Here is a 27,136-nt window from a genome sequence, read left to right on the forward strand (position 1 = left end):
GTGCATGTCCAGGCCCGTCTGAAGTTTGCCAGAGAGCACATGGATGATACAGCAGAGGATTGGGAGAATGTCATGTGGTCAGATGAAACCAAAGTAGAACTTTTTGGTATAAACTCAACTCGTCGTGTTTGGAGGAAGAAGAATACTGAGTTGCATCCCAAGAACACCATACCTACTGTGAAGCATGGGGGTGGAAACATCATGCTATGGGGCTGTTTTTCTGTCAAGGTGACAGGACGACTGATCCGTGTTAAGGACAGAATGAATGGGGCCATGTATCGTGAGATTTTGAGCCAAAACCTCCTTCCATCAGTGAGAACTTTGAAGATGAAACGAGGCTGGGTCTTCCAACATGACAATGATCCACAACACACCGCCCGGGCAACAAAGGAGTGGCTCCGTAAGAAGCATTTGAAAGTCCTGGAGTGGCCTAGCCAGTCTCCAGACCTCAACCCCATAGAAAATCTGTGGCGGGAGTTGAAAGTCCGTGTTGCTCGGCGACAGCCCCAAAACATCACTGCTCTCGAGAAGATCTGCATGGAGGAATGGGCCAAAATACCAGCTACTGTGTGTGCAAACCTGGTAAAGACCTATAGTAAACGTTTGACCTCTGTTATTGCCAACAAAGGTTATGTTACAAAGTATTGAGTTGTATTTTTGTTATTGACCAAATACTTATTTTCCACCCTGATTTACGAATAAATTCTTTACAAATCCTACCATGTGGATTCATGGATTTTTTTTTTTCACATCCTGTCTCTCACAGTTGAAGTGTACCTCTGGTGCAAATTACTGACCTCTGTCATCATTTTAGGAGTGGGTGAACTTGCACAATCGGTGGCTGACTAAATACTTTTTTGCCCCACTGTATTAGATTATTTTCATCATATTGAAATGAACTGACTGGGTTTATGGTTAAAGAATAGCAATAGGGATTGTCCTCACGCACTGTTTTACCCCATCTAGTAAATCTGGCCTTGAGTGGCCTACACCAGGAGATGCCGGACTAGAGCAGCGCAGATACTGAAGGACCCGTCCCATCCAGGCAACAAACTGTTCCAACTTCTGCAATCTGGTAGAAGGTTCCGCATCTTCCGGGCAAGGACAGAGAGACTCAAGAGGAGCTTCTATCCCCAAGCCATCCGTGCCCTAAACACACACACCCGCCCTCTCACATCATCTATAATTGACTGAGACAGGACTCTTCCAGACACTAAACCAAGGAACAATGTACATTTCAATTCCTTTAATTTTAAATATGTTTATATTGTCTATCCTGTAAAATAGTCAGATATCTATCCATATTAATGTACAGAATTCACCTGCTTGCTGCTACTACTGCACATTCACCCAGTGTATATACTATATGTGTGTGTATATATATATATATATATATATATATATATAATGTTCTTCCTCTACACCCCCCCCCCCCCCCCCCCAATTTTTGCACATGTCGAGGAGCGTGTCAGGCTACATTTCACTGTGTGTTATACTTGTATAACTATGCATGTGACAAATAATAAAGAACCTTGAACCTTGAGTGGTAAAATGTGAAACATTTTTGTTGGAGTCCTACATTTCACTCATGTGGTGGCTGTAGCTCAGGAGGTAGAGTGGGATTAGAGGTTGGCAGTTTGATCCCTGGCTGCTCCAGTCTGCATGCCAAATATACCTGGGCGACATACTAACCCCAAGTTGCTCTCTGATGCATCCATTGGAGTATGACTGTGTGTGAATATTAGATAGAAAGCACTTGAAAGCACAGAAGAAGGTGTTTGTATGAATGGGCGAATGAGGCTCTGAGTGCCCCAGGAGAGTAGCACAGCGCTATGTCCATTTACCATTTATTTACCTTTATCCACCAACAGTCAGCCATTCTACACACAAAGAGCCACAAACTGGTTTGTTGATCATGAGAGCCATGTTGTTTTTATTGATCCTCAGGTCAACAGAGAGAGAGTACAAGAGTTGTAATGTGGTCACATTTATAAATGTGTTTTGAAATGCCACAACATGAAACACGTAGTCCAACACAGATGGAGTATTTTTAAGTGGCTGACTGGTTTGGGGGAACTGGGACCATACGGCTGAAGCAGAGGAGTTAAACTTCCTTCTGAATGACGCCTCCACCAGCTCAAATGGCACCTATCCATCTCCTGAAAGGAAGAGTTCAAAGATGAAGATTAAAATGTACTTTTTTGTGCGCGTTAATCTGAACACCAAACATAGTTTCCATGTACTAAATAAAATGATGCATTATTTTTTGTTCTTTAATTTTGTATTAAGTTTTCTGTATAACCAACATTACAGACTGTAACATGTCCATACACCCAGCAGCAGAGAAGCAGAAGAGGAAACACTCACGGGTGGTCTCGGTGCCCCTGAGAGGCTCGCTGCTCTGCTTGCCAACCACAGCGTAAACACTGATGACGTACTCAGTCAGAGGGTTTAGATTTTCTAGCACTACCGTGCTCACCGATCCATTGACTTGCAGCTGAAACAATAAAGGATTGGTTCTTATTCTGTGACCAGTGAACGAGTTAATGAAGTATTCTTCGAGTTAATGAAGAATACTTCAAACCAACAGCTGGACTCACCTTTGGGATGTCGAGAGGACTACAGCTCTCACCTTTTAATCATTAGATGATTATAGTTTGCTGAGCCTAAATCTATTGTGCTGCGTTCATGAGCTGGTGACAGTGTGCTTATTTGTGGACAGAGAAGTGCACATGCTATGGACGAGCAGTCTGCCCTCTTAAACATTCAGGTTGTTTTACACATGTTTGGTTGGAGTCTTGCAACATGTTAATGCTCTGATGATGAAATTTACGTCACTTGGATAACGGATTATGTCACTGTTAAACATTGCCTTAGGCTGATTGATCCTTTCTAGCTACTGGACTTGGCTACAGAAGGATGAGCCAGTAGCAGTGTGAGTCTCTTCCACACTTCCTCTTTCTGTACAGCACTTAAGGTGTGAAGCTGGCACACTATTTCTTTTCATCCTCCCTCTACCGTGTAAGGTCCACAGTTACTGCTAAGTCCATCCCAGCCTCTTTTATTGTTTTTTGTTCATTAATATTGATTTGATGACATCATTAGGCCAACAAACAGTGCCACCATCTATTTTTAATTGTCCTTGTCCAGCGATTGTTAATGAATTATTAAGAAATATTCCTGACACAGAGATCAAGTCAGTCAGTACCAAACAGAAACATCACACTTTGTACTTTTTTCACCCCAGACAGGAGGGCTGCCACAAAGAGTTGGAAGTTTGAAGTCATTTGTTTCACTGCTTAATTCTGTAGCACCATGACAGGTGTTGAGACATTTAAACATTATTTTTAGTAGAACTCGATTAACGGGTTAAGTTTAACGATTCTCCTGGTGCAGCGTTAGAACAATCTACCAAAATAACTGATTTTGCACACGGGTTAGCGCATGGGTTAATGCTGTATATCCTCTGGGGTACATTTTCATATTTTGATTGTTAAAGATAAATTAAATAACAGCTTTGTCATCAATATGAATTAAATTTATTGTGACAGTTGAAATCAGAAACTTTCATACTCTTGTTTCAAACTAACATGAGGGGGAGAGTTTAATCTCACCTTCTCAATGCGTTCCCCAGCTGTCATCATGTAAGTGACATCGTATTTCTCCACGGTGCCATTGGGTGGAGTCCAGGTGGCACGAAAGGAGCTCTGTGTCACCTCTGAGGTCACCAGATTGGTGGGTGCCTCTAGAGTATGACATAAAAAGGAACGAAAGGACAGCATGTTCAGTATTTTCCTTTTTAAACCCACTACCACTCTGCCGCCATAAACCTGCCCTCGCTATTCTCACTCTTCTGACAGCGAGACTCCTGACCATCTGCTTCACTTAAAAACTGGGTTTTGGTTACACTTCCATGTGACCTTCACCACCAGTGATGACTAAAATGTCTAAAAATGACAGAGCAGTATTTAAATATTGATTTGTATAAAAAGCTTTGATCAGCTATTTACTTGTGAAAATTGCAGTTTTAAACTTTAAAATCTTACATTTAAATCACACTGCTGTAAACTTTCTGCTTCATTTGTTTTAAATCCTGGAACAACTGTTTGGATAAGTCACCCATTTGGATTTTGTTAAGGCTTAAAGTTAAGGATGTGGCCATTATGGCTAACGGGATGGTGCAGACACAGCGGTCGTAGTTACTAGCTGTCTCCACTTGGCTTCACCTATGCTAATTCAAATCACTAAAGTAGACCTCTAGAACAGCTTGCGCTGTTTGGTGCTTCTTGGAGCATTTTAATGAAATTATCTGCCGTGCAGCTAATTACAATAACAGACTGTCCCAGAAGTCTGTACTTCAGTTTTGGTGAGTTTGTTGTTCATAGCAAAACTTAGTTTATGTTTAGGTCCATGGATGCACCTCTATAAACGTAAATAAATAAGATGACCTGCTTATTCACATGTTTTATCTGTTAGTTAGCGCTCATTAGCAGGTATCTCTGCCTATGTTGTGAGCATGTACAGTTTATGGTTGCATCTTATTTGCATTAGCTGATAACTTCTCTCTCTTATCCAAATGTGGTCACTTCTAACTCCCATGACAAGCATAGAGGTAAAGTTGAAGGGTCCACAAACCAATGACTGACATCTCTGAGACAGCAATATTAATAAATCACTATTTGATTTAAGAAAATGTAAAATGTCTCAGAAGTCTTGTCCAGATCAGATGCAGACTAGATTCTCTGAGCAGCCTTTTGAAATACTGGCCCATCTTTAAGATTGTTCTGACAATGCTGAAATGGCTCCTTCCCTACCTGAGCCCTTAACACTGTTACACAGGTTGACAGAGAGTTCGTCAGTGATGTCCACCAGGAACTGGAAGTCGTAGACGTTGTACATGTGAATGTCATCTGGGTCAGAGGCGATGGACCTCAGCTCATACTCATCAGCGTTTTTTACACCTGTGAGAAAAATAAACCATGAGTTTGATGAAGGAAGATGACTAAAGTGGCTGCTGGTTGATCATTTTCAGCCCATTCTAGTAAAGTCAGGTACTTTTCCTGATTGCTGCATGCAGGTAGCAATCATCCAAAAGTTGAAATGTGTTTTCATTTCCTTTTCTTCAAACCAGTGAAGCTCACTCACCGATAGCATAGAGCTCGATGCCGCTGTCTCTCAGGTTCTGTGAAATTACGATGACTTCATCCTGTGACTTTCCATCAGTGATCAGGATGCTGATTTTGTGGGAGTCTGGACGCAACCCCACGTTGGGTTTGAAGTTGTACTGGAGAATATGGTTCAGAGCCATTCCTAAACCACAGTGAGGAAGAAGTTTCATTTATGTGTGCAGATAACAAAGCACTGCTTCTCTGTTTTTTAACCCTTCTGAAACAAACCTGACCCATCAGAAAGCTTACAGCTAGATCAGGTGATGCTGAATGTGTCCATTATCAGGGATAGGAATCGAGAACTGCTTCTTGTAATTGAATTCCCCAGAATTGTTAGTCCGCTTCCCTATTGATCCCACTTAGCGGTTTCTCTTACACATGCTCCACAATCAGCTGATTTCAGTTCACGTGCCAGAGGACGAAAACAGTGGCACAGTCTAAGAGTGTTGATATGGACATTACTCTTATTTTTATTGAACAATGGGACAAGAGTTTGATGGCAAAGTGGAGACTGCTTCTAGGAAAGAAACAGCTGGATCAAGCTGCTAACACAACTTTGGCTTGTTGCAAGTATCTGCACGGACAGCATGTTAATGCTAAGCCAGCCAGACAACATGCTAACACTAAGCTAGCCAAGAACCCAGAGTGAAAGCTGCGTGAATGCTGACCCCAACTTAGCAGGGAGATGCTGAACTTCAACAGGTAACAAACTGATGAGCTGTCAGGCTGCAGCCTTTTTACTTGTGCATTATGATCGCTTTAAAGTTAAACCCTTTATTAATCTCCATCCATCCATCTTCTTCTACTTATCTGGGGCCAGGGCACACAGGAAGCAGCCTAACCAGAGAAGCCCAGACCTCTCTCTCCCTGGCCACATCCTCCAGCTTGCCCGGGGGAACACCATGACATTCCCAGGCCAGCCAAGAGATTTTATCTCTCCAGCATGTCCTGATTCTGCCCTGGGCAGTAAAGGGGCAGCCTCCCGGTGGAACATGCCCAGAACACCTCACCCAGGAGGCATCTTTGTCAGAGGCCCCAACCACCTCAACTGACTCCTTTTGATGTATAGGAGCAGTAGCTCCTATTCATACAGCAAGGGAGCAAGGGACAAGCCAGCCACCCTTCGGAGAAAGCTAATTTCCGCTCCTTGCATCCACGACCTTGATCTTTTGGTCACTACCCAAACTCGTGAGGTGAGGGTAGAGATGTAGATCGACCGGTAAATCACTCAACTTCTTTCTTCCCCACAATGGACCGGAGCAGCATCCGCATCACTGCAGCCACAGCACCAATCCGTCTATTGATTGTCCACTCCATTTTCCCGTCACTCATGAACAAGACCCCGAGATACTTAAAATACTCCACTTTGTTCAGGAGCTCGCCCTGACCCGGAGTTTGCACTCTACCCTGTTCCGGCTGAAGACCATGGCCTCAGATTGGGAGATGCTGATTCCCACCACTTCACACTCAGCTGCGAACTGTTCCAGTGCGAGCTAAAGGCCATCACCAAGTGAAAGTCTTCTGCCACTTGGCTACGTCTAAAATTCTGTCCATAAAGATTACGAACATGTCCGGTGACCAAGGGAAGCCTGGAGCTCTTGCAATGGTTGTATAAGGACTGAATGGCCCGTAGCAATGAGCCAGACACCCCATAGTCCCAAAGCACCTCCCACACGACACTCCAAGTGTCATGGTTGAATGCCTTCTCCAAGTCCACAAAACACGTGTAGAATGGTTGGGCAAACTCCCATGCACCCTCAAGTATCCTCGAGAAGGTAAAGAGCTGGTCCAGTGTTCCATGTCCAGGACAAAAACTGCATTGTTACTCCTGTATCCGAGGTTCGACTAAGGGATGGACTGTCCTTTCCAGCACCCTGGCACAGACTTTTCCAGGGAGGGTGAGGAGTGTGATCCCCCTATAGTTGGAACACACCCTCCGGTCCCCCTTCTTAAAGATGGGAACTACTGCCCTGATCTGCCATGCATCATTGTAGAGACATGTCAACCAAGACAGTGCTACAACATTCAGAGCCTTCAGGAACACCAACAATGACGACACCGCCTACAGAGATGAGGTCCAGCATCTGACAGAATGGTGCAACTACAATAACCTTACCCTAAACACCAGGAAAACCAAGTAAGTGGTCATGGACTTCCTAAGACAAAAACTGATCCCCCTCCCCTATCCATAAAGGGTGACTATGTGGAAAGGCTGCCCTTCTTTAAGTTCCTCTGTACCCACATCTCCAAGGACCTATCTTGGACCACAAACACATCAGCCCTAGTGAAGAAAGCCCAGCAGTGCCTCCATTTCTTGAGGGTTCTGAGATGGAAGAGGCTGCAGACTGACCTACTAGTGTCCTCCTATCGAGCCACAATCAAAAGTGTGTTGATGCATGCCATCTCCATGTGGTATGCTGGTTGCACAACAGCCAATAAGAAGAGACTCCAGAGAGTCATCAGAACTGCAGAGAATGTGATCGGCTGTCCACTCTCCCCCCTGGACTCCATTGCCAGCTTGAGATGTCTCTCCAAAGCCAATGTGATTATAAAACCACCACCTCATCAACATCCTGCCCTCTGGAAAAAGGTTCAGATCCATCAGGTGCAAAAACAATAGACTAAAAAAAGAGCGTCTTCCTGTCAGCTATCACAACTCTCAATGCAAATTAAGAGTGTGAACAAACTTCTCCCACACAATCACTCTGTCGCTGCTATTGACTATGTTGCTACCATTCCATATGCAGTATTTTGGTCTTCCCTTTTTCTGTGCAATATTTTGGCCCCTGTGCAATATGTGCAATATTTTGGCCCCTGTGCAATATGTGCAATATTTTGGTCTGGCAGATGTGCAATTACTATCCCCATGCTAAATGACCATAGCCCTTCAATCCTTACTTATATATTATATTGTATTACTGCCTTTCTACGCACCAATATAATGTTTCTGTGACTCATACACTGTGTATATAGTTTACTTATTTATATATATTAGTGCTGTAAAAATTAACGCATTAAAGCAAATTAATCCGCCATCACGGTCAACACGATTAAAATTTCTAACGCATATTAACGCATCTGGAGTGCAGAATAACTCAAAATCCCTGAAATGTTTCTGTCAATGCATTTCGGGCAGTTTGTCCAAGCACCTTCACACACGCGCAAATGGGCTGTTGATCTGGTAGTGACTGCTGAACCAATCAACTCAATATGGAAGATGATAAACGCACATTGGCCCTCTCAATGGGAAATTTGAGTATGAAAAAAAATAAGAAGGAAAAGTTGACCGACATAAAGTATCATGCACATTGTGCATTTTCTTTCACCAAAGCGCTTCCATCATAAAATATTACATTGACGCAAAGCATACGTTAGTCGGGGATGCAGCTAGGACTTTGGCTAACGCGTCATCCAGCCTGCGACAAACCACTCACAGAGCATCGGGGACACAGTAAGTCTACCTCAAAAATATTAACTGACACAATTGCCAAGTAGATTGCAGACCTATTAATATACGTCCTATATTAATGCGAGAACATGCGCTTTACATAGCTTTGGTTCCTCGTTTCAAGGACTTGAAGTGCAAGAGTAACAGAGAGAGAGTGGATAAATGTTTACAGAGTTTTTTGTTGACGTGAATGTTCAAGATGTTTGATAAACATGTTAAGTGCATATATTTTCCCTTTTTTCTCCAGTCTGTTTCCTCATGCAAAAAGAAATGTGATTAATATAGAATAAAAATGAATTATATTAAAACCCCTCCATCACAACAAGGTAGCAATTCATAGAGGGACCTTTATTAATCTATGTGGGTGTATTTGAGTTGTAGGTATGGATTCCCATGGAAGATCATCATCTTGCAATATATCAGATTTTCCTTCTAGCTGTTCAATGCTCAGCTTCATCTCAGCTTCTGCTCCCAGTGTATTGTCGCTTTTAACTTGTACTACTTCTGTGTCTCTCCTTGGTTCACTTCTTCCTCATCATCCTGCTTATATCTTCACGCAACCCATTCACCTTCAACCGATAAAACTGAGTAATAACATAAAAGTCTTGTTGAATTATTACCTTGTATGCTTAGTGTGTCTCGCCTCTCTTTCAATCTCCATGAATTTTCTGCCCTGCTGCATCTCATTAACTTTGTGTCTACTCTCTCCGGTAGTTTGTCCATTGTCTTTCTCATACCTGTCTGAAGTTTCTTCCTTTTAAAAGTGAGCTTATCGTTCTCCACTGTGGCTGAGTCTCACACCAAGGGTTTGGCCCTATGTAAAGTGCTTTGAAAGCACAGTATATACAAATGAATTAAATTTGTCTCCCACACTGGCACCCATGTCAGTGATAGCAAGGCCAAAGTAATAAAAAAAAAAAAACCTGTCATGGTGTTTCCTCCTTTATATGGCAAGTTGGCAACAGCATTCAGCAGGGATTCTTTGGTGTGGTGGGTGTTCAGGTGCCATTCAGTCTTTGGGTCACCGCTGTACTGAGCCAGACCTGCAGAAAATACAACACTAGATAAAGCAATTCTGATTTGGTGTTAAATAGCTTATTTCAGACAGAGCTTAGGGTTAGATTAGGGTAGATTTAATTGTGACTCATGCAAAGCTACTCTAGTAAATTTAAAAAATAAAAATGGGCAGATATGAGCAGAATATCTTGAGATTACAAGAGGTTCAGGTTAGGCAAATACTGAGAGACAGCTGTCTGGAGGAAAACATCCCTCCATGTGAGTCTTGTTGTTATAGTAACAACAGTGAAAGCTTTACCGATCTGGACTCTGTCAGGGCCAATGTCAAACACGCTGACCAGGCGAGCGATGAAGTTACGGATGGTTTTAAAGTTTTTGCGCCCAATGCTCCATGAGCCGTCGACTAGCAGCATGATGTCAGCCTTTGCTGTGGTCTTACACTGAGTGTCTGCAGAGACTGTGGTGTTGGGAGAAGAGGAGGTTAGTGAGACACCTTATCAATAGGAAATTTCTACTTTTGCATGACTAAAGACACATTTGGTCAATAGATCCAGAGCTCAGGAGTAATCTAATGTAGCTCTAAAAGGAGCTAATGAAGACATATGCTTATAGTGATGCCATTAAAGCTCAGTGCTGTAGCATATGAGGGGGTCAGTTGTGCAGTTTATATATGTTCATGTCAACACTTGATCAAATATAACTCTGCTCCACATTACACTCACACTGAGATAGTAAGGATAGTGCTATCCCTGTGTGAGTGTAATGTGAGGCAAGCATCTCTATATAATTTCATCCAATCGTAATCATCTGTGCCAAGTTTCAGTCCCAAAGCGACAGCGACTTCAATTCCGCGTGAGAACATATAAATCAAAGTCTTGGCACTAATCTGATCTCTGACTTCAATGTCAGAGATCAGAGAGCGTCTGCTCTGCAGGCCTGCTAACGAGTGCGGTGAGAAGTTTTTTGGCGGCTTTTACCAGAAGGATCTAGAGGAGGAGATTTGGGTTCATCCGTGAGGGTCGGCTTTTCATCTCCTGCACACTTTAAACTAAAAAAAAAAGCTCTATTATATTTTTGCATTTAAAAAAAACCAACAACAAAAAAACCCACACACAAAATAACAACAAGTTGGATTATAAAATCTATAAAACTAACCTAAGTGGTAAACCATTTACCAATATTTACTTTTTTAACTCCAAACTGAGATGTAACTTTACCCCTTAAGAGATTCCCTTTGAAGGAGTTTTCTCTGAAAACAATGTGTTTGTGTTCAGTGTTACTCAGACAAAAGAAAATTGTAAGTTTAGTAGATACACTATAAAACGTTACATTAGCTTAAAGTGCTAAAACACAGATTTGGGAGGTTTTACCTGTTGTTTTACAGCATGCCTGCTGTAATCAGAATACAATCGGCAATCATTGTACCAATGTAGACTACAAAAGTTTATTTTTGGAAAAGCTTTACGGTTTTTATTACTATGCATCAACCTTGTATCCTGTATTCAGCTAGCTAAGTTGCTACCTAAACATTAGCACTGTTTATGTGTTTAACACATATACACAAAGTCTAAGCACAGAAACACAACTTCCGCACATCAAAATGAATGATTTTAGTGTAAAAATGTACATTTCTATCAGTCTTTGTGCAATCATAAAGTAATATGGAAGAACACTGTAAAAAAGGTTAGTAGTCTACTTTCATGTACTGTATCCAGTTTGCTATAGCCTTCCTGTAGGAACCCATAACCTGTATTTTCATAGCAAGTTGTTAGAGTCACTATCTAACCCTTATCTTTAACCACATTAATTTTTTTGTTTTTTTACCACAGCAGATCATCTGCCTCCATCTCACACTATCCCTTACATCTTCTCTCACATCAACCCTCTGAATGTCCTCCATGAAACTTGTCTGTGGACTTCCTCTTTTCATCCATTCATCTCTACCATACAAAGAAAGATTTATAAGTTAACAGAAATGCTGCTGTCTTCTCTGGGCCGAAGCTCTTTTAAAATGGACTAAGACAAAGTGTCATAATTTGGCTATGCAGCAGGCAGGAAAGGACCCTAGCACAGACTCAGAGAGGTGAAAGTAAACTAAAAAAATAAACCACAGCTTTATTTATATGAATAAAACACACAGGGAAGCACGTGGAGAAACACACAACCATAAGGGAGATCGTCAAAGGAGCTTGCAAAGAAAAGCGTCTGGACTTCTTTAAGTTGCTTGAAGACGTTTCACCTCTCATCCGAGAAGCTTCTTCAGTTCTAAGGTCAAATGGTGGAGAGTCCCAGATATAAACCTAGTGGGAGTGACCCCCCACAGAGGGACAAAAGGACCCCCTGATGATCCTCTAATCGCCTGAGCCAAGGTGTGAAACTGGGCGTGGGTCCCAATCAGCCAGAGTTTCGGGTGTGTTCATTGTGAAACCTGGCCCCACCTTATCATGCGAATTGCTTGAAGAGGTGAAACGTCTTCAAGCAACTTAAAGAAGTCCAGACGCTTTTCTTTGCAAGCTCCTTTGACTACGATGACCTGGATGACTGAGAACCTTCACAGACACATAAGGGAGATCACGACACAGAACTGTGGGAGACGCTGACATAAATACACAGGAGGATAACGAGGGAAGTGGGAACACACGGAGAACACAGCTGACACAAATTAACATGACACCACAGTGGAAGCACATCTAGACACACCAAACACAGAACCACGAGACCGTCACAGTAAAACAGGAAACGGAGGAACACAAGACTGACACGTGAGTTTGACAGAGGAGTGGAGGAAAGGCAGACAAGAGGGAGCAAGGGAACAGGAAACAGGAAAGAGGAGACATGAAGGGTAACATACAATGGAACACAAGGAGGAAAACATGCACAGAAGAGGGAAACAAGGCACAAACACATACAGTGGGGCAAAAAAGTATTTAGTCAGCCACCGATTGTGCAAGTTCCCCCACTTAAAATGATGACAGAGGTCAGTAATTTGCACCAGAGGTACACTTCAACTGTGAGAGACAGAATGTGAAAAAAAAAAATCCATGAATCCACATGGTAGGATTTGTAAAGAATTTATTCGTAAATCAGGGTGGAAAATAAGTATTTGGTCAATAACAAAAATACAACTCAATACTTTGTAACATAACCTTTGTTGGCAATAACAGAGGTCAAACGTTTACTATAGGTCTTTACCAGGTTTGCACACACAGTAGCTGGTATTTTGGCCCATTCCTCCATGCAGATCTTCTCGAGAGCAGTGATGTTTTGGGGCTGTCGCCGAGCAACACGGACTTTCAACTCCCGCCACAGATTTTCTATGGGGTTGAGGTCTGGAGACTGGCTAGGCCACTCCAGGACTTTCAAATGCTTCTTATGGAGCCACTCCTTTGTTGCCCAGGCGGTGTGTTTTGGATCATTGTCATGTTGGAAGACCCAGCCTCGTTTCATCTTCAAAGTTCTCACTGATGGAAGGAGGTTTTGGCTCAAAATCTCACGATACATGGCCCCATTCATTCTGTCCTTAACACGGATCAGTCGTCCTGTCCCCTTGGCAGAAAAACAGCCCCATAGCATGATGTTTCCACCCCCATGCTTCACAGTAGGTATGGTGTTCTTGGGATGCAACTCAGTATTCTTCTTCCTCCAAACACGACGAGTTGAGTTTATACCAAAAAGTTCTACTTTGGTTTCATCTGACCACATGACATTCTCCCAATCCTCTGCTGTATCATCCATGTGCTCTCTGGCAAACTTCAGACGGGCCTGGACATGCACTGGCTTCAGCAGCGGAACACGTCTGGCACTGCGGGATTTGATTCCCTGCCGTTGTAGTGTGTTACTGATGGTGACCTTTGTTACTTTGGTCCCAGCTCTCTGCAGGTCATTCACCAGGTCCCCCCATGTGGTTCTGGGATCTTTGCTCACCGTTCTCATGATCATTTTGACCCCACGGGATGAGATCTTGCGTGGAGCCCCAGATCGAGGGAGATTATCAGTGGTCTTGTATGTCTTCCATTTTCTGATGATTGCTCCCACAGTTGATTTTTTCACACCAAGCTGCTTGCCTATTGTAGATTCACTCTTCCCAGTCTGGTGCAGGTCTACAATACTTTTCCTGGTGTCCTTCGAAAGCTCTTTGGTCTTGGCCATGGCGGAGTTTGGAGTCTGACTGTTTGAGGCTGTGGACAGGTGTCTTTTATACAGATGATGAGTTCAAACAGGTGCCATTCATACAGGTAACGAGTGGGGGACAGAAAAGCTTCTTACAGAAGACGTTACAGGTCTGTGAGAGCCAGAGATTCTCCTTGTTTGAGGTGACCAAATACTTATTTTCCACCCTAATTTACGAATAAATTCTTTACAAATCCTACCATGTGAATTCATGGATTTTTTTTTCACATTCTGTCTCTCACAGTTGAAGTGTACCTCTGGTGCAAATTACTGACCTCTGTCATCATTTTAAGTGGGGGAACTTGCACAATCGGTGGCTGACTAAATACTTTTTTGCCCCACTGTATACACAGCAGGGGCCACAGAGGGCAAAGACACGAGAGGAGCCAAAATGCACAAAAGCTAATATAGAATAAACTTGGGATTACCTATATGAACCTTAAATAATAAACCATAAAATGGTATAAAAACATAAGAAACTCAAAATGCTGGGTCGAAAGGACCAATAACCATGACACAAAGAGGGAAACTGTTATGTGATCAGATGAATCAGAAGTGATTTAAAAAAAAAAAAAAAAAAAACATGGACACCATATTCCCCAGACTAAAGAGGAAAGGGAGCGCATGTTAACAGCACTCAGTTAAAAAATGTGCATTTCTGACAGGATGAGGAGGGTTTAATGCCCTTAGAATTCGCACCTTGCACATCTGGAAAGGCACCATCAACGCTGAAAGGTATTTACAAGTTTTAGAACAACATGTGCTCCCATCCAAATGTCTTTTTAAGGGAAGGCCTTCTGTGATCCAGTGTTATTTGTATTCCTTGATTATTGCTATTCATGGTTTTGAGTTATCTTGATGGTTTTCTGTTTAAATGTTAAGTTTGTTGTGTTTTTTAGCTTTTAGTTTATGACCTCCCTGTGTTCCATGATTCATGTCTTGTCTCCATGTTCCTTGTTCCCTCAGTCATGTCTCCCCGGTCAGTCATGTCTCTCTGTTTCACTGTCTCTGTGTTAAACTTCCTGTTTTACTTTGTCGGTTCCTTGTTTCATGTCAGTGTATCTAGTTTCGTTTCCCATGTCTAATTAGTCTCAGCTGTGTTTCCCTCCTGTTTCCCATTCCCTCGTTGCGCCCTTGTGCATTTAAGCCATGCATTTTCCTTGTTTTTTTCTGTGTTGCACCCTCACTATGCTGTGTGTTTCTTCCCTCAATGTGCCAAGTCGACTCCTAGTTTTGAGTTCCTGGTTTATTTTCTAGTGGTTTAGTTTGAGTTTCTTGTTTCTAGTTTCTTCTTTTGCTTTGTATTTGGATGTGAGGTTTTACAGCATTAAAGCTGCCGTTTTGAGTTTACTCAAAGTGTAGGACTAATAAACTCTTTTGAATTTATGAGTCCTACATCTGGCTCTCGTAGGTGTGCAGAATTTCCATAGAACTCCACCTGCTGCTCCGCGAGCATCCAAACCTCGTCCACTTCAGTTGGGAATCCTCCTGCGCACTGGAGGCACAGCTCAATTCTGTCCCCCGGACAAAGCGGTGCTTACGCCGCCGACACTCTTAATTCACTGAGCAACTGCCAGTGGTTAATGAAAATGACTATTTTTCTTTTGCTCTTCTCGACATTCAAAACTGTTCATCGTGGTGGAAAAGGTCTAAAACCTATTTTCGCTGCATCCGAGCCTGCTCCCCTGCCTCACTCTGTTCCTGTTCCTGGTCCAGCCTTCACCTACACCGGAGTCAGTTTCCCAGGTGAGGGGGGCTAGGCCCTGGTTGGTCCCTGCTCTATTTTCCAGGCCAGCTGAGGCTCTGCTAGTCCCTGCACTTGTACCAGCTTCTCAGGTGGGGACGGCAGCTGCCCAGCTGTTGCCACTGTCTGTTCCAGTCCCCAGGGTGAGGGCGGCCAAGAACCAGTTCACTGCTGCACCTGTACCTATTCCTTGGGTGGGAGTGACCGGTGTCCCCTCTCCCGGCACCTGTGCCGGTCCCTGAGGTGAGGCCTGCCAGGACACAGCCAACCTCCGAACCCATACCTACTCCTCGGGTGGAGTGGCTAGCACCCGGCAAGGGCCTTCACCTGTTAATGTCTCCACTGGAGGCTCAGGTGAGCTTGTCCAGACGTTTCTCTCATTTTCTGGGAGCTCAGGAGAACTGGCTCAACCACCACTAAACCACTGCTTCTATCTCTAGCTCAGTCACTAGCTCAGGAATCTGCTCAGCCACCTGGTCAGTCATCAACTCAGCCACCTGCTAAGCTGTTCAACCAGAGGTCTCCGCACCTGCTGGCTCTGCGTCTGTTCCCGGTGGGGGCTCAGGTGAGCCGCACCTGCTGTCTGTTCCCATTGGGGGCTCGGTTCCCATCTCTGCTGGTGACTCTTGAGAATGTGTCAAACCATCAACTCCATCAACCACTCAACCACCAATCAACTGCCTGTGGTAGCCACTCCACCATCAGTTGGCCTCCGGATCTTCTTTGCCTGCGCTGCCACCGTTTTCCACGCTGTCGGCCTCCAGATTTGATTCACCCACAACACTGCCACCTTCCTTGTTATTTGGACTCTTGTGCCTAGTTTTGTGCCTTGGACTCTGTTTATTTTCTTGCTTGTTTTACTTCGATGGTCCCTTGTTTCATGTCCTTGTATCTATTTTTGCTTCCCCTTGTCTTATCATATCTTATCATATCTAATTAGTCCCAGCTATGTTTAAGTGTTTTAGTTTGTTACTTGTTTCTAGTTTCTTCCTTTGCTTTGTATTTGGATGTGAAGTTTCCCAGCATTAAAGCCGCTATTTTGAATTTACTCCTCTGTTTATGAGTTCTGCATTTGGGTCATCATGCCTGCCACACAGCAAACCATGAGAAATCCTGTTCACAAGTTATAGAAATAATAATAAGTGTGCCTTTTGGCATAGGCGCACTTAATGAGTTCTGCTACCATAGTGTCCATCTAAGCCTTTTCCTGTTGATTGTCTTCTTCACTGTCGCATATTTGTTGTTTCCTTTTAAATGAAATCCTCTACGTATGGCATGAAATAACTCTGAAAGCTTACCTGAGTTTCTCTACAACAATTGTGTTAACGTCGGGGCCGATAAAGAGCTCCTTAAGGTCAATATTATTCCTTGAGTGAAAGGTGACTTTATAGCCACTGACATCCCCAGGTGCTGGATCCCAGGACACTCTGAAACTGGTCCTGGTGGGCTCTGAGGTCAGAAGGTTCCAAGGACTCTTGTACGGTGACACTGAAATAGAAGAAATCAGCAGGAAATTCAGGACAAACTAACCTAGAACTAAACTCGACACAACTCCAACTCTTGGCGAAGGTTTTTAAGGATCAGCCACGCCACATTCAAGCCAGTTTCTCATTAGTCCATAATACAATTCCTTGAACCCAGTGTCGACCGTTAGGAAGCCCAGTGTCATGCTGTGTGTTAGTAATGCTAGCGTGTTATTGAGCACGTGTTTATCTGTGATTTTAGTGTTCTCGTGAGGAGGCGCTGCAGCACCTGTGGTGTGAAAAATACTCCTCTTAACAAGTAGTTTAAACTTGAAGTCAGTCCATGAAATTTTTGGTGGTAAAACGGGAAAAAAATCTGCAACTTGGAACAAAGAAACATATGTTTTTCCAAGGCACCGTGACTTGGTGTGAGGTTTCTCTGAGAAAGTGTGAATAAATCATCAAATATACCAGGTTTATCCACTGCCTGGAAAATACATACAATTCTTCAATCTTAAGTACTGAGGATTAAACCCTGGAGGCTACACATCCTCACACATCGTTAGTGTGGGCCTCAGATTTACTTTTCCTCATCATGTAAGATCTCCTTTAAAATTAGAAGCTTACAAAAATTGACTTTGAATGAGTGACTATGTGCCCATTGCATCCAGCATCTACTGAGAACATCTGATCTCAGTAGACTTGAACTTTACTAACTATGGATAAGCAGGGCTTCTACATTTTTAATAAGGGACCACCCAACAGCAGATTTTTTTAATCGTTCAGTTCCAGCAGCGATCATATTTTTAGACTGAGCACAGGTATAAACGTCTTGGCTAAGATGGACATGTTTCTGCAGTGTGCTGTCTCTCAGAGGGTTGAACTATGGACCAACATACGTGTCGTTCCTACTCCTTGCTTTGCTTTTCCTTCGCTGCGCTTGTAGATGGGCAGAACGGTGATATTGTATGTGGTCGCAGGCTTCAGATTCTTCATGATGGTACAAGTGGCCTTTGCAGGGATTTTCTGGACCACTTCTTTGCCTCCGTTGTGGGGAACGTACTTCAGCCGGTAGTTGAGCAGCTTGCCCAGCGCCGGCGTCCACGTGACTCTCATGGTTTTCTCTGTCTCGTCTGACACTCTCAGTCTTTTCCCATCTGCAGAGCCTGAAAACATAGAATGCACTTTTAATACTGCAACAACATAATTCAGTATCGTTAAAGAGAAACTAGTTGTACCAGTTCCCCTTTAAATTGTTCCTGGGGAAACCTAAACAAAGTATATTTGACTTATCCAGGGTTTGTTTTAAAGTAGAAACCTGCAGGGCTGAAAAATGCTCAAATCTGCAGTTCCCCCGATGCCCACTTGGGGCTGGCTCCAAAAACGAGTCACATCACAAATAATGTGGCTTATTGTGGCATTAACTGAACTAGCAGCCCTTCTACTAAGTCTACTCTAGTTCATAACAACTCAGATGGTGATGCAATAGTGTTAAAATTGAGGCTTCAAAAAGGATCCCATAAATTAGTGGGTAGCAAGTATTCAGTGTTCAAAAGCCAACCACTGACATCTATGAGCCAACAATATTAATGAATCACTACAATAGTGCTTTGAAAAAAGGAGGATACAAAATTTGGATCCTTCTTTAAACTTGTTCTGATAAAATCTGTACAGGTGGTGAACACAACAGAAAAACCTTTTATTGTCATTGTACATGTACAATAAAACTTTGGGATAAGTCGATAACAACTGTTTGGATAAGTCACCCCTTTGGATTTTGTTAAGGCTTAAAGTTAAGGATGTGGCCATTATGGCTAACGGGATGGTGCAGACACAAGCGGTCGTAGTTACTAGCTGTCTCCACTTGGCTTCACCTATGCTAATTCAAATCACTAAAGTAGACCTCTAGAACAGCTTGTGCTGTTGGTGCTTCTTGGAGCATTTTAATGAAATTATCTGCTGTGCAGCTAATTACAATAACAGACTGTCCCAGAAGTCTGTACTTCAGTTTTGGTGAGTTTGTTGTTCATAGCAAAACTTAGTTTATGTTTAGGTCCATGGATGCACCTTGATAACATTAAATAATTAAGATGATCTGATTACTCACTGATTATTTACTCAGTGTTCTGAGCATGTACATTTTATGGTTGCATCTTATTTACATTAGCTGACAACTTCTTTCTCTTATCCAAATGTGGTCACTTCTAACTCCCATGACAAGCATAGAGGTAAAGTTGAAGGGTCCACAAACCAATGACTGACATCTCTGAGACAGCAATATTAATAAATCACTATTTGATTTAAGAAAATGTAAAATGTCTCAGAAGTCTTGTCCAGATCAGATGCAGACTAGATTCTCTGAGCAGCCTTTTGGATTACTGGCCCATCTTTAAAATTGTTCTGACAATGCTGAAATGGCTCCTTCCCTACCTGAGCCCTTAACACTGTTACACAGGTTGACAGAGAGTTCGTCAACGATGTCCACCAGGAACTGGAAGTCTTTGACGTTGTAGATGTGAATGTCATCTGGGTCAGAGGCGATGGACCTCAGCTCATTCTCATCAGCATTTTTTACACCTGTGAGAAAAATAAACCATGAGTTTGATGAAGGAAGATGACTAAAGTGGCTGCTGGTTGATCATTTTCAGCCCATTCTAGTAAAGTCAGGTACTTTTCCTGATTGCTGCATGCAGGTAGCAATCATCCAAAAGTTCAAATGTGTTTTCATTTCCTTTTCTTCAAACCAGTGAAGCTCACTCACCGATAGCATAGAGCTCAATGCCGCTGTCTCTCAGGTTCTGTGAAGCTAAGATGACTTCATCCTGTGACTTTCCATCAGTGATCAGGACGCCGATTTTGTGGGAGTCTGGACGCAACCCTACTTTGGGTTTGAAGCTGTTCTTGAGGATATAGTTTAGAGCCATTCCTGTACCACAGTGAGGAAGAAGTTTCAGTTATGTGTGCAGATCCCAAAGCACTGCATGCTGCTTTTCTGTTGTTTAGCCCTTCTGAAACAAGCCTGACCCATCTGAGGGAAACAACAAGGAATGCTTCTCTGACACTTTGCTCCACAAATGAGAGGAATAAATATGGCCCTTGTCAATGTATTTTTACCTAAACTGAAAGAATCTCCAAAAGTTGAATCTGTTCATCTGGACTTAGTGTTTTTGTGGGAGAAACGTTTCGTCACTCATCCAAGTGACTTCTTCAGTCTCAGCTGACTGTTTCTCCAATCTTATAAACAGTACATTTGCATAATGACTGAAACCAGCCCACTGAAGGAACAATGGGCTGGGAGGTCAGTTCCTTAATCTTAATTATGCAAATTCCCATGAGAATTGATCAACAACCACTGACCAAAACCCACTGATCAAAGACCATGAGTACCATTCACAGAGAGTTGGGGAATGGCTGCAATCACAGCATTGTAAGATGGCGAAAGATGTACCCTTGGGCCCCCTCCTTGATTCAGAGATGGTCTTTCCCTTTTCACGTAAATGGCCTCCTTGACTCCGCGCTCAAACCAGCGTTCCTCTCTGTCCAGGATGTGCACATCCTCATCCTTGAAAGAGTGTCCACTGGCCTGTAGGTGTAAATATACTGCAGAGTCCTGGCCTGACGAGGTAGCTCTTCTGTGTTGTGCCGTCCGCTTCGCCAGAGGTTGTTTGGTTTCCCCGATGTATAAATCCTGGCAATCCTCCTGGCACTTAACAGTGTACACTATGTTACTCTGTTTGTGTCGGGGGACCCGATCCTTGGGGTGGACCAATTTTTGGCGCAGCGTGTTTTGGGGTTTAAAAGCCACAGAGACCCGGTGTTTAGAAAAAAGTGCGTCTCAACTGCTCCGATACTCCTGACACATATGGGATCACTACAGGTTTTTGCTTGGGCAGTGGTTGTCCTTCTCTCCTGGATTAGCTGGAGCTTTCTTTAGGTGCCTTTCCCGCTTTGACAGAAGTCCAGCTGGGATAACCACATTTACTCAGGGCCTTCTTGATGTGCTGTTCTTCTGCCTCCCTGGCCGCTGTGTCAGTGGGGAAGGTGTTCGCTCTGTGTTGTAGCGTCCTGATGACACCCAGTTTGTGCTCCAGTGGATGATGAGAGTCAAACCTTAGATACTGATCCGTATGTGTAGGTTCACGGTACACGTCAGCTTTTAGATGTCCCCCATTACTGATGGAAAGCTTTAAAGGAGACTAAATCTTCAGCCTTCGGGGATTTATCATATCCATCCTTTTAGAGGCCTCCTGCTATCCCAGCCAAGCACTTTACCCTTAGGCTGCAGGCTTGTGGTTCCTGGAGTTTCTAAAAGGAGATCCTTCAGCTATCAGACCCCTCTCCTATGGAACCAGCTGCTCATTTGTGTTTAGGATACGGAAACTGTCTACTTTAGGATTAGGCTTCAAACATTTCTTTTTCAGAAACCTTACTGTTAGATCAGGTGATACTGAATGTGTCTTTAACTTTTCCTTGATTAATTTGTGTTTGAATGGAAGCTATCGATTCCTATGGAAGCGCATCATCTTCAATATATCAACTCCAGCCCTCCTGCCAAATTTTAAGCTCAGTTTCTGCTCCCAGTTCTTCTTGTTAAAAGGGAATCTTTCTTTCCCACAGCGTCCAACTCTCTGTAACATACTTCAACCTCACTGTATAAAGTGCCTTGAAACTATACTTGTATAAATTGTGATATAACAATGAATCAAAGTTTGCTCCCAAGCTGGCCCCTAGATCAGTCTGAACCCTGTGAGTGCTGGTAGTGCTGGTAAAAATGATAATAATAATAATAATAATAATAATAATAATAATAATAATAATAATAATAATAATAATAATAATAATAATAATAATAATAATTTTAAATTAAAAATTACCTGTCAGCGTGTTTCCTCCTCTATATGGCAGGGCGGCAACAGCACGCAGCAGGGATTCTTTGGTGGGGTGGGCGTTAAGGTTCCATTCAGTCTTTGGTTTATTGCTGTACTGAGTCAGACCTGCAGAAACAATGTAGAAAAACACCAAAGATACAGCAACTCTGACTTTTCCAAAAATATACCAAGATATGACATTTTAAATAATTAAGTCAACTTCAAAAAATGCAACCAATTTCTTTTATCTAGTGTGTAATTTTACTTCTTTAAATTGATTTGTTCTCAAAAATAACAGCAGCATGCAGCACCCTGTGACTCAAAGACTGATCAGAACATCAATTCAGTAGATTTCAGACACCAGTGTTTAAATTTAGCCTGATGTTGTCACACATCTAAAACAGTTACTATATTATTGTTGTTTAATGTATGAATTTCTCACTTTTGTTCTCACAGTACAGAATCCAGCTTATTACTTTAAGTTTTTTAAAGTACTGATTAGTACTCAGTATCAGCAGATACTTTGAACCAAAGTGTTGTTATCATTCCATCATGGCATCTCTAATATCAGCTGCTTGCTCGATTTTCTGTTTTTAAACGTGTCAGATAAATAAACTGACATGACTTGTTCTTTATAAACTGATCAGAAAAAAATTAAAGGGAGAAGGAGCTGCAACAGCTTCTTTTTTTTTTTTTCAAACGATGAACTGAGGGGCAGAACTAAGACCCGATGTATGATAATACGATACAGTATACGATAGCAGCAGTGAAAGCTTTACCAATCTGGACACTGTCTGGGCCGATGTTAAACACGCTGACCATGTGAGCGATGAAGTTGCGGATGGTTTGGAAATTGATTTGGCCAATGCTCCAGGAGCCATCAAGCAGCAGCACGATGTCGGCCTTCGCTGTAGTGTTACACTGAGTGTCTGCACAGAAACAGTGGTGGTGGTGGGGTGGGCAGTAGTGGGGGGGGTCAGACATCTGGTACACAACAGACACAATGTCTTTAAAGTCTTATTGTGTGAGGGAAAAGTGAGAAAGAGTCAGAGGAAATACATCAAGAGGAGAGAGGAGTACATCACAAAAACTCAGAAAGCAGATTTACATTACAAAACACAAATAATCCACACACCTAACACACTGTGTAACCTATGCCCCTGTTTAAAATTTAAATTTCACATGTCTCAGTGTAGGTTGTAATGCATAATGACAAACCAGATGTCTCACAGTGGAAAAAACAAAAATCCTCACAAATATTCCAAATCCACACTGAATGACTGTTGATCAGTCCTAAACCCCCTCAGCTGTTTTTAAAGAGCAGCATTTTAGCATTATGTTTCTGCAGCATGTTAAAAATGCCTTACAGCAGCTCTGCCTGACCACATGGACCTGTCGAAAACACTGAATAATGGATCCAAGGATCCATTTTTGGATCCTGCTGTGGATCCAAGGATCTCAGAGTTGGGAAGGCAGTCACTTTTTGTCTTTTTCGAGTTACAACAGGAACTTCTGTCAAGGATTAGCACATCCTTTGGCTCTGATGGGAAGCATTACATGAGAACCTTTCATAGGAAAAATTCTGACTGTAAATCTTAATCACAAGCACAAAGCCACATTTAACTATACATTCAAGTTTAAGCTGCATTACTGCTCTCAGTAAAATGGTAAATGGCCTGTATTTGCATAGCGCTTTTCTAGTCCCTAAGGACTTCAAAGCGCTTTACACAATCAGTCATCCACCCATTCACACACACATTCACACAGTAGGCTATATTTAATGGTTTAAATGTCTTTTAAAAATACAAAATAAAAAGCTCCTATCGTGAAAATAAAACTAGGTTTAAGTTTTGATGGAATTATTGGATCATCATACGCGTGAGATAAAATCTGAAGTTTAAGCAAAACACTTCACAGGCACACGTTCGCTTCAGTCATTATTTTAATTTAGACTAAACGTGCAGCTACACACAGCAGGCAGAGGACAGAAAGAGGAGAGGGGAGATGGAAGAAGTCAAATGTGTTGGATCAAAGAGGAGGAAGAGGAGGAGGAAGAGGGGAGGTGGAAGAGCGGTTTTACCTATCTCCTGGGCCTGAGAGGAGGACAGCAGCAGTGCCATGAGGGCAGCAACCACTGCCAGAGAGAGCCTGCTCTTCATCTTCAACTCTGCTGGTCTCAGCAGTATGAAGAAAGCTGCGAGAGAAACCAAGGAGGCAGTCAGGCATCCTCTGGACTTCATGAGACTATTATTACTCCCTGAACATGAACCCTCAGATCTCATTAATGCACCTTCATCTTCATTTAAATCTACATGATGCTTAAAACAACCAGAAAACGCAGCTTTGAAGAGAGAAATATGTCACATGATTATTCCACGAGCAGCAATAAGATCACATGATAAGCTTTATTGTATATAAAAGACTAAAATTCACCAAAATCTACAAAATATTTAAGAAAAGAATCTTTCTTCTGTCTCTGCGTTATTTTCTTTTTCTCTCCTTTCTGTGGCTCATATTATTTCCTCTCAGAGTAAAGTCATGCCTTTAATATTTCTGCATGATGAGAAATACGCTCTATACTCCCAGCCGTTATTACGATCTTCTGGTCAGTTACTTCTGGCCCAGCCCAGGCTCTGTCTGAAGACTAGGGGTGATCGTACTTTTGTAGCACCAAACCTCTGGAATAATCTTCATGCTACCATTCATGCCTCTGACTCCATTCAGTCCTTTAAAGCACGCTTGAAAACTTACCTATTCAGCCTCGCTAATTCTCAACGCTCATTAACTGCCGTATCGCTACTCATTTCTCTGGATAATCATGATTTCTCCCCATCTCTACTTACTAATGCTTTTTGCTTGTTTCCTCTGTTTTATCTATTTTACCTTGTTTTAACGGCTTACTGTTCAGTGTAAACGTGCTATATAAATGAAATTGTATTGTATTGTGTATTGTCAATATTCACTCCTATTAGGACACAGTCTTCCCACTGTCTTGCGTAATGGAGGATCAAGCCATGGCACTGTGCGCAATTACGCACATCAGAGATATAATCCGAATGAAAAACAACAACAACGAAAACAACAAAAAGTAATATTGCAGAATTTAAAAAGCACACAGATTTTAAACGGGTGATAAATTAAGGCGTGTAAATCAATCCCCCTTAAATTGCACCCAAACAGCTGACCTTCAGATGAGATGGACACAAATGTCTTTTTCTTAAACAAGCGTAAAATTTAAAAAGTCTTCGCTTTAGACTCCGGCCAGAGAAAAGTGGGAGTGAGGTGGTCGGTCCTAGACTGCAGCCTTCTTCCAAGTGTGAAGAGTCTCCAAACAATCTGTTACTTAACGAGGAGGTCGGAGGGGCGGCTGCTCCCAGTTCTGCCTGCCCCACCGCGAGCTCTTACGACATTGTCCGTTTTTGTAGATGTTTGTCTACAGAGATGAGCTTTCAGCCAACGTTAACGTGTTTCCGTGCAGTTTCCAAAGTTCTAACCGCGCCTTACTGGACAATGCCGAGTGGTTGAGAAGTGGGCAGGAACAAAGTGATGGTGGAGTTCAGGACTGGGGAAAGAATTATTAAAAAATATCAAAAACGCAGAGGATAATTTTTAATGTCAGTTTCCCTTCAGGGCAGAATAAATACGAGTTTCACCACTTATTAAAAAGGTTGGGTTTAAACTGTTGTGCAGCTGCTTTTTATTTTAATATCTGGATGAGTGAAAAGTGATCTAATGAAGGCTGGACACTGGGTCAATAAACAATGCTTTTTAAACAGTGGCTTAATTCCTGCCACCTTAAAAGCCATGGAGATCGATTGATCACATTAAGATCAAAGAATTAATTTTCAGTTTAATTCAATTCGATTTTACTTATACAGGGCAAATCACAACAGTTGCCTCAAGGCACTTTATATTGTAAGGTCAAGACTCAATAATACAATAATACAGTAATACAAAAGAAACAGAAAAAACCCAAACAATCAATTAACCCTTATGAAAAAGCGCTTTGGCAACAGTGGAAAGGAAAAACTCCTTTTTAACAGGAAGAAACCTCTGTCACAATGAGGGGAGGAAAACAGGAAAACTCATGCTGTGGAAGAGAGTCAAAGATTGATAATAACTAAAACTTTAAAACCCTAACTATATGATCTAAGGCTCTTGTGTTTCTTAGGAAACACAAGCGAGCCTACAGTGTGGGAGCGAAGTGCTCTAATAGGGTGATATGGTACTACAAGGTCATTAAGATAAGATGGGGCCTGATTATTTAAGACCTTGTATGTGAGGAGCAGGATTTTGAATTCAATTCTGGATTTAACAGGAGTGAAGGGAAGCCAATAAAGGAGAAATCTGCTTTCTCTTTCTAGTCCCTGTCAGTACTCTTGCTGCAGCATTTTAGAATAGAATAGAATAGAATAGAATAGAATAGAATAGAATTCAACTTTATTGTCATTGCACATGCACAGGTACAGGGCAACGAAATGCAGTTTGCATCCATCCAGAAGTGCTTTAGTGATATAGATATATTACAATATATATTAGCAATAATATAGATATGTGAGTATATTACAGAAATGGGTCTATTATGTTATAATGTACACGGTATGAAGTATGTTGTGAATATTCTATAACTATAAGTATGTACAGGCTGTAGCGAGTACAAGCTATGTACAGGCTATGAACAGGATATAAATATGAAAAACTATACAGAATATGAAATAAATAACTTTACAGAATCTGAGATATACAGCTATACAGAAATGGGAACTATGGAAGTTGTAAACAGTTGTAGCATTAAAGATTATCGAATGTACAGAATGATTATTTACACAGAGCTATACAGTAGTTTAGATCAACTGAAGACTTTTCAGGGAGTTTTTAGGACATCCTGATAATAATGAATTACAGAAGTCCAGCCTGGAAGTAATAAATGAATGAACTAGTTTTTCAGCGTCACTCTGAGACAGGATATTTCTCATTTTAGAGATATTATACAAATGGAAGAACGCAGTCTTACATATTTGTTTAATATCTTAATTGGAGGACATATCCTGGTCAAAAATGACTCCAAGGTTCCTCGCAGTGTTACTGGAGGCCAAGGTAATGCCATCCAGAGTAAGAATCTGGTTAGATACCATATTTATAAGATTTTCAGGGCCGAGTACAATAACCTCAGTTTTATCTGAACTTAGAAGCAGAAAAGTAGAGGTCATCCAGGTCTTTATGTCTTTAAGACATTCATGCAATTTAACTAATTGGTG

General features: G+C 42.1%; 1 protein-coding gene across 1 annotated transcript; it reads right to left on the reverse strand.

Annotated features, from left to right (window-relative positions):
- Positions 1-1,905: 1,905 nt before the first annotated feature.
- On the reverse strand, positions 1,906-25,334 carry LOC101474883 (collagen alpha-1(XII) chain-like). Its single transcript, XM_076874181.1, has 16 exons — positions 25,064-25,334; positions 23,959-24,072; positions 22,658-22,807; positions 21,885-22,004; positions 19,772-19,936; positions 19,441-19,587; positions 17,910-18,176; positions 16,846-17,035; positions 10,611-10,681; positions 9,932-10,090; positions 9,540-9,659; positions 5,146-5,310; positions 4,815-4,961; positions 3,615-3,745; positions 2,368-2,497; positions 1,906-2,159 (listed from the first exon to the last, which is right to left on the reverse strand). The coding sequence occupies exons 2-16, from the start codon at positions 24,035-24,037 to the stop codon at positions 2,149-2,151; spliced, it is 2,052 nt and encodes a 683-aa protein (XP_076730296.1). The 5' UTR covers positions 24,038-24,072; positions 25,064-25,334; the 3' UTR covers positions 1,906-2,148.
- Positions 25,335-27,136: the final 1,802 nt, after the last annotated feature.

The sequence above is a fragment of the Maylandia zebra genome, linkage group LG15, assembly GCF_041146795.1.
Source record: "Maylandia zebra isolate NMK-2024a linkage group LG15, Mzebra_GT3a, whole genome shotgun sequence".
Taxonomy (NCBI): Eukaryota; Metazoa; Chordata; class Actinopteri; order Cichliformes; family Cichlidae; genus Maylandia; species Maylandia zebra.

Coding starts and splice junctions, on each gene's coding strand:
- LOC101474883 (XM_076874181.1), bottom strand. CDS start 24,037: ATGAAGAGCAGGCTCTCTCTGGCAGTGGTTGCTGCCCTCATGGCACTG. Junction 22,005..22,657: donor CCCAGACAGTGTCCAGATTG/GTAAAGCTTTCA, acceptor TTGTTTCTGCAG/GTCTGACTCAGTACAGCAAT. Junction 9,660..9,931: donor CCCTGACAGAGTCCAGATCG/GTAAAGCTTTCA, acceptor TATTTTCTGCAG/GTCTGGCTCAGTACAGCGGT.